The following is a 19075-nucleotide window of genomic DNA, read 5'->3' on the forward strand; positions in this document are numbered from 1 at the left end:
AGCATTTCTGCACAGTAGGATTTTGGTTTCTTAATGCATAATGTTTCACTTTGGTATTCTGAATGGGTGGCCCACAGTGTTTCTTTAGCTCTTCTTTTTGCCAACCCCCTATATCTGCTTCTTAGTATATAACCTATACAAAATCTAATAAACTACCTAGCTCAATCTATAATGGATCTAATGAAAAAGAAAAGCCTATTGTCTTTGTAAAGATAATATTGATATAGCAGCCAAAGTTTCCTAAAAAATTTATTTGGGGAGAAAGGCAAACAGAAAAAGTGTCTGCTATCTCCTGGTTTGAAGTTTTGTTATACATTGCGGTGGCTAATTTAACTTAAGATAACAATTCTAATGAAAGAAGTTGTAGTATAAAAAGGTAGAGCTGAAATATATATATCTTTGGTGTCCTTGTCGATCTGATAAACAGACATACTTTTCTAAGCTTATGCAAAACCAAAAGTGAAGAGGCATCTTGCAGAAAACTAAATTATACATAAGTCATTAAACCTCAATCTCCACTTCTGATTGAGGGATTGCTGCAGGAGTCGGTGAGAGGAGAGGCAAAATGAAAACATAAATAAATGAAAGACCTGATCACATTATACATTTCAGTGGATATGTAATTGCCTATAAGTTTACTTGAAGTTCTTGGGTACGTGCAAAATTGCATGTAACTACTGAAATTAAGAAAGGGGCCATGCCACACAGCATCCTTGTGAACTTTAAATAGCACCCTCAAATGTGAGGGGGTAGGCGGGAAGAAGTAGTCATCATTGCTGATGTCTAACTCCTCATGTGCTGCTGAGCCCCAAACTCTCCATCTATTGAAATATTCACTCTTTTTCTTTTTTAAAAATGTAAAATCTTTATAGTTTAAAGTATTACATAAGCCTCCTTTTTGCCTCATTGACCTCTTTCCGGCTGCCCTCACCCCCCAGCACATGCCCACCACCTCTCCCCTCCCTGCCCCATGTCCATTGATTATGCTCAATGCATGCATACAAGTCCTTTGGTTGATCTCTTACTCCCTCACCCTCCACCTTCCCTCATAGTTTGGACCATTCTGTGTTAATAAATAAAAGCTTCTCTGTTAATCTTTTTTATTAGTAGAATTTAATGGTTATCTGCTGGTCTGATGGCCTTCTTGGGCAGAATCGTGTTTCTAGCTGTAATAAAGTCGCCACAGTAAGAAAAAAAAAATAATTCACTCTTTTTCTTGACCTGGTTTTCCACCCAGTAATATATTCATGTAGATAACATGCGCCTTTTACTATTTTTCAAAGTATTTTTATTATAACTACCTGCTTTTAAAAGCAAGTCTACATAGACAATCTCTTTAGGATGCTTGTGAATTCCCCTTTTTCAGAGGTCATTTATCCTGCCTGGAAAATATTCTCTTCTGTCAAGGATGATCTAAATATAAGTATTTTGAAAGGATGGCAATGCAATAATGACCTCTCTGGAGGTCGTCTTCTACCACTAGCGATGTGAAAAGGAAAAGGCATAAAGTCAGAATACACATACGATTTCATAGCTCTGAGGCCCGGCAGAGCAGGCAGAGCTGGAGAAAGCAGGAAGACCCTGCTCTGACCCTTAATTAACTGCCAAGACTCTGCAGATTGCTGCTGGTGCTTCAGCATCCCCGAATAGTTCTTAATTAATTCCGGCTGCCGGGGTTGCCCACACTAAATCATTACGAAATCAGCCCTACCTGAGGAGTGGGTTAATGGCCATGGCAAGCCCCATGAACCAGATTTTCTTTCATCCGATGCTGTGTCTTGAAGGCTTTGGCAGTGGGGTTGTCTGCCTCTGTGTGGGTTTGTTTCATGAACACATCACAGGACTGTAGCATTGAGACAGAAAGTCTTTCTGCTTGCATGAACTATGGCTTGACTAAGAATTCAGTGATAATCATACCTCAAGCAATGAAAGATTGAATTTTCACTATGGAAAGTTCTTCAGAGGAGCAGAAATTGTCTGTGTATATCCAACACTGAACGTCAGCCTGCAGAAGGAGAGCTGGGTCTGCCAGGGCCAGCCTTTGTGTTTCCACACTTAAGTGACTCATTCCCACAAAACATTCCACTTTGTTTACTCCAACCCAGTGTCTACCAACTAGCGTCACCTTGACGACTTGGCTTTCGGCAGTGCCACTGCATACTGCACCATGGGCAAAATGGACATGGGGGAGAAAACATCCCCACTGTAAGTTAGTTCATTAGCATCCTCTGTTACACATCAGAATCACTTCAATTTAATATTTGTGCATCTATGACTGGGAACAGTTCGTCTCTATGTGTGCTACATATGTATTAGTTTGCTAGGGCTGCCGTGATAAAAATACCACAGACTGGGCAACTTACATAACAGATATTTTCTCCCAGTTCTGGAGGTTGAAGTCTGTGATCATGGTAACAAAGGGTGAGATTCCTCTGAGGCCTCTTTCCTTGGCTTGCAGATGGCCACCCTCATGGTGCCGCTTTATATGGTCATCCCTTATGTAAGTCTCCCCTTATAAAGACACCGTCATATTGGATATGGTCATCCGTTAGTGTAAATCTCCCCTTATAAGGACACAGTCATATTGGATTAGATCTCACCCATTTGGCCTTATTTAACTGAAATACCTTTTTTAACAGCAGTGTCTCCAAATACAGTCACATACCACATTCTGAGATACCAGGGAGTTAAGTCTTTAGCATAAGAGCTTGGCAGGGGGGGCAAAGGATGGGACACAATTCATCCCCTAACACTGAGAAAATCATATTTTTTATTCAAGAAGACTGAGACATTTTCCAATTTGAGACCCAACCTCGGGGCTTTCCCGGAGAGGCTGGGCTAGGCAATCCTCTGTCAGCTCCTGTCCATCAGCCCTGTGGGTGTGTCCACTGTAAGTCATAACCTGAGTTGTCCAATATGGTAGCTGCTAGCCACATGTGGCTATCTAAATCTAAATTAATTTAAACAAAATTGAAAATTCTGTTTCTCAGCCACCCTAGCCTTAATACAAGTGCTCAATAGCCATAGTGGCCAGTGGCCAGTGGTCATTGTATTGGAAAATGCAGATGTAAGACATTCCCATTATTCCAGAACTATCATTACCTTTTATGCTCTGGAAGGTCACACACAATGGCTTTGGCAATCATTGAGGTAGTTCCTGCAATGAGCATCCTACTGCCGCCTGCTTTATACTCAGCTCTCTGCTGTGCAGGTGTTAAGTGGGAACATGGGCCTCTTTTTAAGCAGCACATAATTTAATTGTGGTGATAAAAATAACAGAGGATGTTACATATCGGATCTGTAACAAAAACGTAAGTGGCACATATAAGTACAATAGAATTTTGAAGGGAAAAATCAAGCAATGGAAACTGGAGAAGAAAATGCATGGAAGTAGTAGGTTTGAGTTGAGTCATAATAGATCAATTTTTCAAGGCAAGACAAGAGAAGGAAGGTCCATCTGGCTAGAACAACATCATATCCCACAGACATTGGAACAAAGGAAGTCCTAGAAGAAAACTGTCATTATGCCCTTCATCTTGGACCTACATTCATGTTGATACTTTCATTCTTTCCTTTTTACTTTTTAGCTTCTCTTGTTTCTTTCTCACTTGTTTTCTGTTCATTCGCTAGTACAACCTTGTGCTCTCATGTATCCTGGAAGATCCACAAAGGTTTTCTTCATTCTACTGTCTGAATGAAGGGCCACATCCCAATTCATTCAAGTAGAAGTGGAGTGAGAGAAGAAGAGCATCTAAGAGTCACCTTGGAGAGCCTGTGTGATGGGGGTCCACATATATATTTATGAGCATGTCTCCTAATGTCTGAAGTGCTGATACACTGCAATCACTGATACAGTGTTGATTATTTTATTATAATTAGTATCCAATTTATTAACTATAAGACCTTATAGACTTTTATAGTGTTATAAATTAAATAAAAGCTACTGGGGAGAGGGGGGTTAATGTGTAGTGAAGAATTTTTAGGCATCACACCAAAAACATGATATAATTTTTAAAATCAAGAAATTGGAGTTCATCAAATTAAAAATATTTACTCTGTGAAATATTGTATTTAAAGGATGAGAAAACAAGCCCTAAACTGGGGAAAATATTTGCAATCCAGATATCTGACAAAAGACTTCACCAAAGGATAGGGTATAGGAAAAGCAAATAAACACAAGAAAAGAGAGTCAACGTAATTAGCTATTAAGAAATGCAAATTAAGACTGCAATGAGTTATTACTACATAAATATTAGAGCACTAAAGTAAAAAATAGGGGCAATAGTCAATTCCGGTGATAACACAGAGACACTGGATTGCTCATAAATTGCTGGTAAAAATATAGAGCCACTCCCACTCTGGAAAATAGTTTGGAAATTTCTTTAAAAACTAAATATGCATTTACTGTACAACCTAGCAATCACACTCCCCAGCTGTTATCCCAGAGGAATGAAAATGTCCATCCCTCCCCCCATAAAAGAGCATAGAACCATTCAAATGAGTTGTACCTAATTCCATTTCCTGATTTCAGTACTGTACTACAACATGTATCATTAGTAACCATTGCGGAAAACTGAAGAGAACATGGAATCTCTCGGTACTATCTTTGCAGCTTCCTATGAACCTATAATGTTTCAAAATAAAAAGGTTTTCTTTTAAAGTTATTCCTCAGTATAATTTAAAAATTCATTCCAAACACATTGGTTAACAATGGTCCTTAACACGTTGAGATAATAAATATTGTAAGGTGGTGGTAATAATCATAAGATTGACATTTATTTATAAATATGCTGGAATCATTTACCTGAGCATACGTTACAGCTATAACAGGAAAATAATTGAAGGATTCATGTCTATCAAGACATCCATGCAATCACTATTATGGATAAGTTACAGATACGCAATTGTGTGTAATAGTATTTAGCATTTGTATTTAGCATAGGTAGAATATTATTTGGAATCTATATTTAGAGTAATCTTTAGAAGGAAGCAAGCATGCTGTGCTTATGTTAATGTCATCTATTGTTAATATTATCTGTTGTTATAAATACTTCTGAACTGATAGCTTATTGTGATTTCACGAAGAGAATTCATATGTAATCAAAATCTTTTGTGCCAGAGTTTTTTCCTTATTATCCTTCTTGGCAAAAATTCACATCTCCTTTCAGGAATTTTCTTTGCTGAAACAACACGCTCAGGACATTGTGTGAAAGTTCATTCTGTTATGATAGAGCCAGTAAAATAGGTCCTCCGAGGGCACTGGGTCTTTGTTGTTTGCATTTGAAAACTGACCCTGAAGTTTACTTTAATTTACTTTCCACTCTCTTGCCTGGACTAAAATGTTTTAAGGCAGTGCGTCTAATAGCATCTTATTTTAGTTTAGTTCCAAACCTTGTAATTCTAAATAAAAAATTGAACCATGTGCCCCCAAGGTTTTAATCTAATGTCTGGTTCCTTGAACGAGGGCCAACTCTTCATTTTTTAAAGTATCAGCAGATTCTAAATACAACTGTTGGCTATTTCCTTTTAGCATCTGACCTTCATTCACTTAAACTAATTGTTATTCTTTCATCAGATTGTGATTGTAAAAAACAACAACAAAAACTGTACTGTAGAACATGAGAGGAATTTTTTAAATTCTGAGTAGAATACACTTCACATAAAATGTGCCTCTTTTTTTTTCATTCTCCCTCAATCATGACAGCAATTTATTTAACACGAGATACAATCATATCTTTTTTTAAACCCTCTTTAAGAACCAGGTCCTAAGTACCCCCATGCTCTTCTCCCCTCTCCTGTAACCTGTTTTGTGAGCCAACACTGATTATGAATTCAGAGTTCTCCTCAAGCAGGCTATGCAAACAACTGGTGATGCCTAGTGACTTTAAAGGAGATCCACTATCAAGGAATAAACAGCACTGAATTACAGGGCAAGAAAGCGATCGCTTATCTGGTTAGTTCTTTCAGTCCTTTGGTTCATCAGTGAGCCTTGGTTTGGCTTTAGAATGTCTTTTGCATCCCTCTCACCCAGCAAAGAAGAGGCCTTGCACTCAGAACATAGCCAAGCAGTATAGCTGGGCTGGAATTAATATCATTGTTTTATTTTGTTTTTTTTATTTACCTTTTCTATTATCTTTACTGTGATAAATGTTTTGGCTTTCCATTTTCTATAGTGAGATGAAATTTCACTGCCAAATAGTTGTATTTAAATGCACAATAGTGAAATTTAAATCCCTAGACAAAATAAAGGGAAACAGTAAGGGGCTGTGGGAAATGGTGAAGGTGGTACACAAGTGGTAAAATTTGGGGAGAACTTGTGTGTTGCTGCTGGGGCCTCAGTCATTTTTACTTGCCTTTTAGATTCTTGTTTCCTCTTTTCCTTCACCTACTTGCAACTTCCCAGTCCAAAAATATCTTAATAAGGTGGTAGCAGTTTATAGGGAGCACACTCAGATGAATAAGGCAGTCCACCCAAGAAGCAAGATGATTTTAACCAATAGCGCTCCATCTGTTTTTGATGGGTGAGTTAGTCCTTTTAGGACTCTCCACGGAGGCTGTGAGTAGCTCTGTCTTTCTGGAGGAGTGATCACCTGCCACTCTTAGAATGTCCACGATGCTAAGATTTCTGCTCTGTGCTGGGTGGAGGCTTATGGTTTTGATTCTGTTCAGAATTTCTTTCTCATGCCTGGAGACTAAGGTTAAGAGCCTAGACTTTCCTCTATGGACCTCTGAAGTGAAGTGATGGTGTCCAAAACCTTCGATAGAAATGTTTGGCTAAGAATCGGTCAATAAAGGAGATCAGCTGTGACTCTAATTTCATCGTGGGTCTAATTTTCCATAAAAAATGTTTGCTTTTAAGAGTAGAAATTGAACTTTCTGACACAGTAAGTGGAGATGCAATATTCTTCACTAAGCTGTTTGAAAAGTATCTCTAACCTTGATGTCCAAATTTATAAAATAATTCTTCCTTCTGAATTTTTATCTTTAATCATTATGACTTAGTTCTGGGAATTATGCTGGTAGATTTTATAAATTAAAAGAGTGTCACAAATCTCTCATTAAAATTCCTTTTTCTGGTACACTTATTCATTTCCAAGTCATGTCTAAAAAAAGTATCCTTGGATTTTCAATCATATTAGATGGAGCTTATATACTGTGATTTCTGAGGTAAGGACATTTAAAAACCCACAAATCTCCAAGAAATACCTTGGAAAGGATATTTGATTTTTCAAGAGAAGGGCAAGAACAAAACAATAATAACCCCACTTCTAAACACTAGGTAGAATCAGTAGAGGGAAAATATAGAACCAGAGAGGAAAAAATGACAGGGATTATTGCCAAGAAACAGTGACAAACATGGCAGCCAAGTCAATAGGATGTCATCAAAATCTCAAGCTTTCATATGAGAATGAGAACAGTACTTGCTGGTTCTGAGGAGACTTAACTGTACACTATGTGGCTGCATAAGTTCTGCCCCCCAGTCCTTGTGACAGCCTTGTTGTCAGTAGGGAGACTTGCTAGGTTTTCAAATACGTATGTGACAGGTGACCAGGTGTGTGGTTTTTTTGTTTTTTTTATCCTCATTCAAAGGACATACTTTTTTTTTTATAGGAAGAGAGAGAAAAAAACATCAATGTGAGAGTGAAACATTGATTGGTTGCCTCTCCCACATACCCTGACTGGGAACCGAGCTCATGACCTAAGTATGTGCCCTGACTGGATTGGAACCAATGACCTTTTGGTATAACAAGATGCTCCAACCAACTTAGCAACACTGGTCAGAGTGCCCAGGTGTGTTGGAAAGCTCTGGGAGAAGTGTGTATACTGGAGAGCAGTGAAGCAACCAGGTAGAAAGCTATTTCAATAATGATAAGTAAGATCAATTATTCTGGCTGCTCTCCAAAGGAAAGGAGCAGCTACATTGCTGCAAAAAACATCCATTTGTTCTCTAGATGTTTTAGGGGAGCCTATTTCCATGGAGGGACTCCTGCTCATCTCTACATATCTGGGCACATTTAGCACAAGCTTACTGACAAATCACTCTTCCAAAGCAGATGCAGAAGTGGGGGAAATTACAGTCCTTGAGTGGTACTAACATCTCAAACCCTGGCAATATCTGCATCTGAGGGGAAATGAATATTACTATCTCTCTGAAATGTAGATGGCAATCCTGGAGGTAGGACTGAAATCCAGAGTAATTTAAAGAAACTGCAAAGCAATTGAATCAGATATTTTCTCTTTCTTTTAAATAGAGCAGTCCCCTTTTTATACCATTTGTGACAAGTTGCTCATTAACATCACTGTTTTAACACTGTGGCCTTGTTGGAGTTGTCTGGGTAATGCAATAATAAAGGGAAGGTCGAAGTTCCCGCAGCTTTACAAGATTGGTTAATCTGATGATGTACACCATGATCATGAGATGGGCAATGCCCAACCCCAAAAAGTAAACTTCAAGTTTTATATAATGAATATGAACACTGTGTCAGCCTTGCAGTCCAGCCCCCCTCTGCCCATCCTCACTGCGTAATGAGCAGTAGGGACTGTCAGGATGACTCTGCACATGCAGCCTTGGAGTTTCAAACTGAGCAAAATGCTTCTTGTGATGGGCCTTTGTAATCCCCTTCAGGGGCAAGTGCCAAGGAACCAAGGACTCCCCAAAACTCTAAGCAGCATTGGTGGGTAAGAACTTTGCCACATGTAGGGAGACAGAGATGTCCAGCCCTGAGAATACATTCTAAACACGAGGAGGCTAGCCCTGCTGGAACTGGGGAATAGTTATCATTAAGCTCTCTTTTAGGGAACAGGGGAGAGAAATGTAGGCCAGGAAAGCATTGAGTGTCCCTGAGCAGCCACTCTCCTTGACCAGAACTCACTCCAATTATATCAAAATAGCCCCCCTTTCAAAGCCACCTTACTGTGCATCAGTCTCAGTTGCTCAGATTATGGGTCTTGTCTCAGGAAAGCTCAGCATCAGCCCATGCTCCGCAGTGACCATCTTCATCACTTTTTCTTCTATCACTCGGGTAAAGAATTTTTTTCTCTCTCTCTCTGGCCACGTGATCATGGTTTGCAGATGTTTCTGCTTTGTACACTTGAGGGATATGTCATGTCATTACAAGAGCTTACTACTGCAGTGATTCTGCAGGTGGAAAAAGGGGGCTTTGAAATTGGGCAAATGTAAAGAAAAGCAGGTGGATTGAGGGTCCCTCCAAGGTTCACAGGTCTTTACATCCCCAGTAAAATCACTGTGCAGACAGTAATTGAGTGCGCTTGTTCTATTAAATGTGGAAACCAGAAATGAGTGGTGGCTTATGACCTGTGGCAAGGGCGATCTCAGAATGCTGTGTGCATGATGTCATACAGTGGGCACAAAGCCATGTGCTCTTGGCCAGCTTTGTGGAGCTGGCCTAGAGGAACACTAAGTTCAGATCCCAGCTCTCCTGCTTACGGTCTGCATCATCTCAGGCCAGCCATTCCTGCCTCTGATCTGAAATCTCCATAACTATGTGATAGGAATAAAAGGCCTTAAGTGATAAAGCTTCAAAAACCCCATAAGCATATATTACTAAAGAGGAAGAATACGATATTGCTGTGAAAAGTCATTCATTCTGAGTAATATTCAACAGGATATAAACCATGTTCTAAAGCTCAGCCAAGCATGGGGGCGGGGGATGTTTCTGGGCTCAAAAACATCATATAATATTTTTTTATACTGCAAACCTCAGTTCAGTCTTCAAAAGAGAAAGAGATGTTAGGTAAAAGAAGGCAGTGTGACAACTATTGCTGATGTCATCATCTGCCTTCATCCTGCAAAACAGATATATTCTGCAAAATTTGGAGTTGGATTAAGTTGCAATAAGATGTGGCCATTTGAAATGCTGAATGGATTAGCAACTTTTCTAAAATAACCAGAATAATGCTTGGCAGGCGAGGCTCAGTGGTTGAGCATCAACCTATGAACTAAGAGGTCAAAGTTCAATTCCCAGTCAGGGCACATGCTCGGGTTGCATGTTTGATGCCTCGTAGGGGTTGTGCAGGAAGCAGCTGATCAATGATTCTCTCTCATCATTGATGTTTCTATCTCTCCCTCTTCCTTCCTCTCTGCAATCAATAAAAATATAAAAAATAAATATATCAGAATATCCCAATTAGATTTCAGTAAAAACAATACAGTGTGTGTGTCTTCCACCTTGTTTTGCCCAGTCCGCACTTCTTTGGCCCTTAAAGCACCACCTGCTCCCTGTGACTGCCTCCTCCCAGGACATTGATTACTGACAGTGTCTGGTGACCACTGCTGCCCCGGTGCCTGAGCTCCTGGGGCCACCTTCCCATGGGCACGCCCCTCTGTGGCCTGCCAGGCCATGTGAGACGACAGCAATCAGTAGTTGATATGGACCTAATAAAATGCAGCTCTCGGAAGAACCAAAGGAGAAGGATGAGCAGAAAACAAAGACAGTTCAGAGGCTTTGCATGCCCCAGTGAGTTCATCTTCCTTTTTCCGGGTGAAGATTCAGCCTTTTTCCGTGCAGTTTTATTCATATGAGAAAGGGAGGGAAAATTCCACTTCAGGAGCTTCTCTAACTTGACCCTGCACGGCCTGAAGACACACAGCACACGTTACGTTCAGCCTTGACCTGCATCCTTGTCTTCCCGGCCGCTTCTCTGTGGCATAGAATTGTTGTCTCATTTTTTTTTTTTTTTTTTTGGGTTTTTTGTTTTGTGTTGTTTTTTTATATCTGGGAGCTGTGGTGTTTTTTAACAGACTGCATCGTTTTGGAGTAATGTTCTCTTGAGGTGGGCAACTGAGATGTATAATTATATGCTGTGGAAAATGACGGTGGTAGGAGGAATGGGGGAGGAGGTTATTGAATCACGAAAACATGTTTTCTGTTCAGAAAAAAAATGACTCTGTGTGCAGGATGTTCGATTTCCTTCTGCTCTGTGCCCGTGGAGAGCAGCATCCTGAAGCGGAGCAGTCATTGGTATTCACTGGAGCTTGCCTGACTTCATTTTTATTGTTTCAGGGACTTATTGCTCTTTCAGAGATGTCCCGGGTTTGCTGCCTTTGCTCAGTACGGATGAGCTAAAGGAGTCCGAGGAAACACTTTAATTACATGTTAAGTAGAATCAAACCATAAGTATATTTATGAAAATTCTAGCAGAAGCTACAGTGAGACCATTAGCTCAAATCCCCAAAATACATAAAGTGGGTTTTTTAATAATAAAAGTCCATAGTTGGTGTGTTAAATTGTATCTGCATATTAAAAATCTGCCCTAAACACTAAATATTACCTAACTGTGCATATTGGGTTTAAAACCCCTCCCGTACACAGTGTGCTGGGAGTGTGGGCCATCCTGGTCCTTCTCCCCAGCTGGCCCTTGTGCGGCGGCTCCCAGGTGGGGAGTCAGCAGCTGCTGAGGGGTGGCCTCAGCCTCACTTCTCTCAGTCACCTCCGCTGCCGGCTCTCCTGGGGCCTCTTTTTCGAAGTCATGCCTGTGCGTTGTTTGAATTTGATTTCAGTGAACCTGCTCATAGTTCTGTCAAGCAAAAACTGAGAAATGAAGGCGGAGTTGGAGGTTGTACTTACCAGTAAACTTGAACATGAAACTTTGTTTGGGGCGGAGGGACTGTAAGGGCAGAGAAGCAGAGTGTCTCCCAGTGGCCAGAAGCCAGCGTTGGCATATGCTCGGGAATCCGCCCTCTGGTGTCTTTTGGGAGCAGAGTTCTCGCTTTCTTCTCAGGAGGAGGATTCAAAACCGGGTTGGCTTTCCTTCCACAATATGTGATAGGACCGACCCTTCTCTAGATACCACGTAAATGAGGTGGCAGTAAATGTATTTCCCAAGAAAACTGGTTCAGAGTAGAATTCTTTTCAAAGCATTCAGTAAGTCAGTGTCCATAGTTTTCAAGGAACAGAGATAACTTTTGGTTTTCTTGAAGATGAAAAGAATAGCTAAAGAAGCTTTTGTTCTTTCCCAAAGAAAAAATGCACAGGATAAAAATCACATAAATGTGTGTTGGTTTGCCTAATTCGTTAAAAGATATTCAAAAGCTAACAAGGATGTGAAATAGGACCTAGTAGGCTGATTGCCTAACAAAATTACCTAATTTCCCTCAGGCATATATTGCATGTAGGTTTATCTCATGATCTACAAAAAAAAAAAAATCATCAGGAGGTGGGTCACAGGGTAGCCAGAAAAGGTTCCATCTTTTCAGGGTCTCGGGAAGGCAGGGGTGGAGGAAGTGCCTTGGTTACCTCTGGGGTCGCACACACCGGTGCAGGCCTCACAGGAAGCAGAGTCCCACAGCACTGATGAGCTGCCTTCCTGTCCTGATGACTGTTCTTGCTCAGAACTCCCAAGCCAGGAACGCCACCAGAGGTTCACACTGCTAAAGACCCGCATGTCACATCACAGCTTCTCTGCATGCCTAGTGGTTCTAGAGCTACCGGTAAAGTTTTTTTCCTAACTAGGTATGTAAACAGTTAACTTTGTAGTAGTTCGGGCATGAGGGGGAATCTAAAGTCTAAGGTAAATATTTCCTCAGATGCTTTAAAAATATGCAAACAAAAATTCATAGCATTTAAAGCTGGGTCCACCTTTGAAAAAAAAATATTGTAATCTCCATATCAAAAGGAAACAAAAGCCAAGTTACCCGATTCAGAAGTTCATTTTTCCTCTCCCTGGGCTCCCCATAGGCACATTACTTATTTTGCAAGCCAAGGACAAAGAAACATGGGCTTGACAATGCAAATATCTTTATGGGGAGACTGGCCAATACAATTGGAAGCAGAGCTGTTCCAGACAATGAACGACCAGGTCATGATATCTGTAGGGAGACGATGGATGGCACTAGTTGTCTGATCTTTTCTTGGCAGCTTTTTCTGATGGCTCGTTTTGCTTTTGTTTAAGAAAAAAAAAATGCATTTTGCCACTTAAAGTTATTCACATAATTCCTGGGCAGGAAGCTGGTGATGCGCCTGGCAAGAGCTGCCCCTTCTGCTTGCCCTCGTGCTGCGGCTTCCCTGCAGTGATCACGTTATCTTGTGGGAGAAGAAATTTCCTATTTTGATTAAAAGGGATCAACAGTTCAACAGTTCACTGGACATCTTTTATATTTCTTATCACGAAGCTTCAAGGAGATGAGGTGGAAAGTGTTAGTTAGCTATGTGTTTCTAAGAAGGTTTAACACTGCTTTCCCCTTCAAACTCCTTGTCAGGGTCAGGGTGGCACAGGAAGAGCAGTGGATTAAGAGTCAGACTGTTGAGTCTGACCCAAGTTGGCCTGTTATGAGCTGGTTGTGGTCTGTCCACCTGTCATGTCCTTCATGTAAAGCAAGGAGGCAGTCCCTCTGTGCCTGGCTGCTCGTGAGGATTAATTGAGTAGATGGACTGGTTCATTCTGCAAGCACTTCCTGGTGATCACCATAGCTATTGCTGGAGATAGACTGCACGTGGGCCCCGCCCTTATAACCACATGCCAGGAGCTACAGGTAGAGCCCAAAAGTAAGGAGATTGGATCATTTCATTGTTGAAGTGTGTCTGTTTCCTGATTATCAGTTAAATGAAAACAATCGAATTAAAATAACTGTTTTTAAAAACCAGGGCTCTTAGAAACCCGGTGATTACCACAGATGCTAAAGGAACACAGCTGTGATGTGAGCACAGTCTACCACAGGAGAGCATCTGCGTGTGACTTGTGGCTTTGCCTCAGGTGACCTAAGAGTATTTTCTCACTAGTTTAACACGTGCCTTTTTTCCTAATTCATCACTGCCCCCCCAAACACACACACACACACACACACACACACACACACTCCGAGATACTGTTAACTAGCGGCCAGGGATCTGTAGGAAGATGTTGTGATTTCCCTCAAAGTCACTGACCTTTCTCATCTTTCTACAAAAAGACAAAATTTGAAAACTTTTAGATGGATGGGAAAGACTGAGGGAGACAAAATTGGTACTTACATCACGACAAGCTCAAAGTAGAATTAAATTGTTATAAGGGAAGTTAAATAATAGTTATTACTCAACTGTGACATAGTCATTCATAGAATAACAAAGACACTCTTCAGAAAGAGAGCATAAATTTAAAATCCCTGAAGCAATTTTTAAATGCATATTTTATAGCAGAATAAAAGTTACATTTTTTAATAAATCCCCTGATGACATCATGGTCTTGTTCTAGATGAAATTAACTCGTGCTTTAATGCTAGTATTTCTATTTATTTATTAGTAACCTGGAAATGTTTTACTTGTATTTGTCCTGTATTATGCAGTATTTTACCCTTCAGTTAGCAAATGGATGTGTGGATATACTAATATAGCTGTAGGTATATAGTATATGGAATCCTGGTATGCCCCCATGCTTTTTTTCTAAATGATAAATATAGTGTAAAACCTATTACACTAATAAGGTAATTTATGATGATCATTACTAAGATACTCTAAATTAAGATGGACAGTTTAAAACTCTCACTCTCACATTTGTGGTGTTAGCTTTTCACTCTTGCACGATAAAAGGGGTGTGTCCTGCTGTTGTGGGGAGGTACTGGTCTCAGGGACAGTGCTCTTTTCCAGCCAACCTCTGAATAGGGCTCAACTCCAAGGTGACAGCAGTATTATCTATACAGCAGGTCACAAACAGGGCCCCAACTGCAGCTGAATGAAATTTGCAAACTGTGCATATTCAGGTTTTCCAAGCATTCGAACCCCACACACACACACTCATGCCACAGAAGTGAGGCCTTATTTTGAAATCAAAGCCACAGAAACTATCACCAAAGCACCAAGTTGTTCAGCATGGATGGAACTGGAGAGCATTATGCTAAGCGAAATAAGCCAGTCAGAGAAAGATAAATATCATATGATCTCACTCATTTGTGGAATATAATGAACAACATAAACTGATGAACTAAAATAGATCCAGAGGCACAGAAGCATCAAACAGACCATCCAACTTCAGGGGGAAGACACGGGGGTGAGGGAAAGTATGAGAGATCCACCAAAGGACTTTATGTATACATATAAGCATAACATCCATGGATGCAGACGGGGGTGAAGGCATGTGGTGGGGGGTGGAAATAGAGGGAAGAGGTCAATTGGGGGGAAAGAATTCATATGTAATACTTTAAAGTTTAAACAATAAGGAATTTTTTAAAACACCAAGTTTTTCACAGTCATTCATTTAGTAACTAATGGCTGGAATCTTGCTGTGAGGCAGAGGCTCTGTGCAAACATAATGATGACTATACAGTCCCTGTCCTCAGGGAGTCCACAGCCAAATGTGCTGAGCACCATCCACCGAGTGGTCAGGTCTGGGTGACATGCAGGCGGGCAGGGCTCACTGTGGGGTCTGTGAGCAGGTGAGTCCTCCCTAACACAGCAGTATTAGAGAGCAGTTTAACTAATAAGATATAACTGGACTCATGAAAAGGAATAATAACCACAGACAAATCACTAATTATTGGTAATTGGTGAAAATAGCCATGGTGGTCAAACACCATAGGTGGGGTGGAGATTAGGGAGTAAAAAAGAGCTTCATCCCAGCCTCAGTGGCTCTGTCTGTGGTTGAGTGCTGGCCTATAAACCAGGCGGTCACAGTTCAATTTCTGGTCAGGACACATGCTCCAGTTGCGGTCCCATCCCCAGTACAGGGTGTGCAGGAGGTAGCCAGTCAATGATTCTCTCTCATCATTGATGTTTCTATCTCTCTATCCCTCTCCCTCTCTGAAATCAACACAAATATATATTTCAAAGAGCTTCAGTTCTAAGGAGAGTGTTTGGGAAGCCATCTGGGGCATGTTAGAGGATGTGAGTTCTGGGACCTGACACATTTCAGAATGGTGCTCATTTATCTGCTCTGTCTTCCTGTCTTCTTCCTTCTCGCCTTTCCCAGTTGGTGCCAAGAAGTATAAGAATAGCTCGAGGCAAAGACAGGAAATCAGTTTTACTAAATGCTACTTGCTACCATCTTTCTTCTCATTACCTCCTTATAGAGTTGACCACATGAAGGTAAAATGAGTGTGAGCTGGGGTGGAAATAAAAGTCCCAGATGTTTCTTTCCCTTGTCAACTGACAGCAGAGGACATTTTTATCGTAACTTGAACAGAAAAAAAGAAAAAAATAGACATACATATGATTAATAACATGAAGATCAAAGTCCCTGGGTATAATAATACCAAATCCTTAAATAAATGGACATCTAAGCTCTAGCAGAATTTATTCAAGAATTTTAGCCTTGACGTCATGTCTCAGCTTGCCTACTTTCACAGTCTTAACCAAACATAGCCTTCTTTCAGTTAGACATTGGGAAGAAAAACAATATTTCTATATCTCTTAGGAGAATATTGGAAAATGGTAATAGAATTCAGAAACTGAGAAAAATGTCCCACTTTCCTGTATCAAATAGTAAAGTGGAATAGAGATGAATACACAGCCATTTTTAATGGATTGTACCCATCAATTGTGGGCTCATCCTTTCGCCCCCGTTTGTAACATTTAACTAAAAGAAAACAAGAAGCTAAATGAAATGTTTAAGATATAAAATGCTTCCGTCAGTTATCTCAGTTGCATGAACATTCTTTTTCCTTCTGTACCCTTGCACCTTTTTTTCAGACCATCCTCTGTCATTGAAACACCGTGTTTACTGCGCCACATTGTAATTCCTGGTGTCACTTTTCTTTCTTTCCAGAGCTTCTTTGAAGGGCAGTCAGCGCCATGGGACTCTGCTAAGAAGGATGAGAACAGAATGAAGAACAGATATGGGAATATCATTGCATGTAAGTATTGACGGTGTAATTGTGCTGGGCTGTAACTTCCTCCCGCGCCTGCGAAGATTGACCAGCAGCCTCCAGCAGGGAGAATTTACAGTGCAATTACCGCTCCATCCTGCTGGGACGCTGGCGTCGCGTTCCTATTAAAGGAAGGGGAAAACTACCTAAATACCCCCACTATGTCAGCGCGTCTTGCTATGGGGCTAGTTTCGCTGTGAGATTTAAGGTTTGGGGAACATCGGTAATGTTCAAATGCTGAGAAAGAAAACGCGTTTTCGGAGTAAACACATAACGGTCCTAATGGTACCCAGCTGCTGCGTGGGAATGACTAGAAATAATGACGCCCCAGCGCGCCTCGCTGCCAGGAGCTCCGAGTTCCGCGCAAACATTAACTCATTAATCCTCCGGACACTTGGGTTAGGTAGGTCAGTAATGGCCCCGTTTTAAGGACAGGAAACTGAAACGCAGAAGTTAAATGATAGTCCCCGTATCACAACACTCATTAGCCAAAGAGTGAGGATTCTATCTCAGAAATTCCCAGTTCCTGTGCAACTGAATGTTACCCATCCATAATGCCCCCGACGGGTTTTAAATTGAGCCCAACCTCATTAATGTTCCGTAACGATGCCGGGACACGTGGTAGATGGATGAGCCTCCCTCTCCCAGGGCTGAAGCCATCCATCCCCTGCGTTAAACTGCTCTAAATCACACCGTCTGCGCCAAGTGTGCACAAGGTATTCACAGAATTAGTACTATTTCTAAATAGACATAAATAAAAAACAAAAAAAAAAGCAGGAATAGACCCAGAGAGCATCTAGCTCCTCTTGTCTTATTACTTACAAAAGAACAAATTTGAAAGGTTTGCATAGTCTAGGGAAGCAATATGTTAGCTCTATTGATTACGGAAGTGCAATTATGCTTTCCTTGCCTGTGTTCACATTGCTTAGTAGGACAGTAGAGATTCGGTGGCAGCACAGGAAATGGAATGTTCTGGGATTGTGGAAATGACCTGTCTGTGCTCTCCCGTGCGGTCGCCACTCGCCGGGTGAGGGCTTGAAATGTGGCTGGTGCAACTGAGGAACTCCTCTCTCAGCATCTTTCCGGGTTCAGCCCATTGTTATTGGCCACAGTCATCAGGCTGCACATTACATGTCTAGAGTTACCCATCCCCATAACTGTAACTTTGTACCCTAGACCAACATCTCCCCATTTCCCCCACTCCCAGCTCCTGGTGACCACTGTTCTGCTCTCTGCTTCTATGTATTCTTTGTAGATTACACATATGAGATCGTGCGCTTGTTCTTTGTGATGCCCATTTTATTTCACTTCACATAAGGCCTTCCTGGTTTATCTGTGTTGTTTCCAATGGTTATCTTTTTTTCTAGTGTCTGTTTTCTAAAGTCCCTTTTGAGCTGTCTGTGGTCATGAGTATGATTCCAGGTAAGGCTCTGTGCTGGCATGTCCTGAGATACCACTTAGACCACCTGCCACGCCACTATGCATACTTTCAAAATAGGGGATCCAAATGCTTAGATACTACTGTTAACCCATCCCAGCTAACTAGGGTGAGTTCACTACCGCATATGGCCGCCAAAATACCACTACTGTTGGCTTAAATACCAGAACTGCAGGGCCCCAGCCCTTGCCCACTCTCCATGCTGACCTCGCAGGCTGAGTTATTCACTAAGGGGGTGTCCCAGTCAGGTGTGAGCTACCCAGGTCCATCTGATGAGGCCACTGCAGTGCCAAGGGCACTCTGAGAACCATCATTTATCTGAGACTGTCTGTGTGTCTTTACTTATGGCAGTGTGAAATCATCTTCAGAATTGTTAAGGTTGTGGAAGGATTTGAGGAATAAAAAGAGTCAAAGTATGTATCTCAATCATGCTTATCTGTATACCGTATTGGCTGCTCATAGAGAAGAGCACTATTACCACCTCCCACACAGGCACACACACAAAAGTATGTAATTGTGGGAAGACGATTTCATTAACTGGGGAGCCTGCTGCAGAGCACCTAGGCCTTGGGAATAATACCACTCACTAAGATGAGCAATGGGAGGATTCCGTCAACACATCTTAGAGATTCTCATTAGTGCTTTTCTGAGAATATAAGAAGTACTAGTAATGATCACATTCATTGTTTTTGCAAACGTGTTTGAATCTAAAATGCTTTTAATGATGCTTTAAAAGTGTTTATTGGCTTTTGCTCTTAAGTAAGTTAAACTTTTGCTTATTTACACAATAAATGTGCTGAGCTAGCCCTTTCCAAATACAGACTAATACCCAGTCCACCATT

The 19075-nt window shown here is 41.1% G+C and overlaps 1 protein-coding gene across 2 annotated transcripts in view; it reads left to right on the forward strand.

The window, feature by feature from the left end:
• PTPRM (protein tyrosine phosphatase receptor type M) overlaps positions 1-19075 on the forward strand; it is a 606371-nt gene that overhangs the window by 510114 nt on the left and 77182 nt on the right. For both annotated transcript variants that reach the window (XM_084887751.1, XM_084887752.1), the window contains one exon: positions 16696-16783. In XM_084887751.1, coding sequence (XP_084743877.1) covers positions 16696-16783 — 88 coding nt within the window. The remainder of the gene's footprint in view (positions 1-16695; positions 16784-19075) is intronic.

The sequence above is a fragment of the Pipistrellus hanaki genome, assembly GCF_964339955.1.
Source record: "Pipistrellus hanaki genome assembly, chromosome: 6".
Classification (NCBI taxonomy): domain Eukaryota; kingdom Metazoa; phylum Chordata; class Mammalia; order Chiroptera; family Vespertilionidae; genus Pipistrellus; species Pipistrellus hanaki.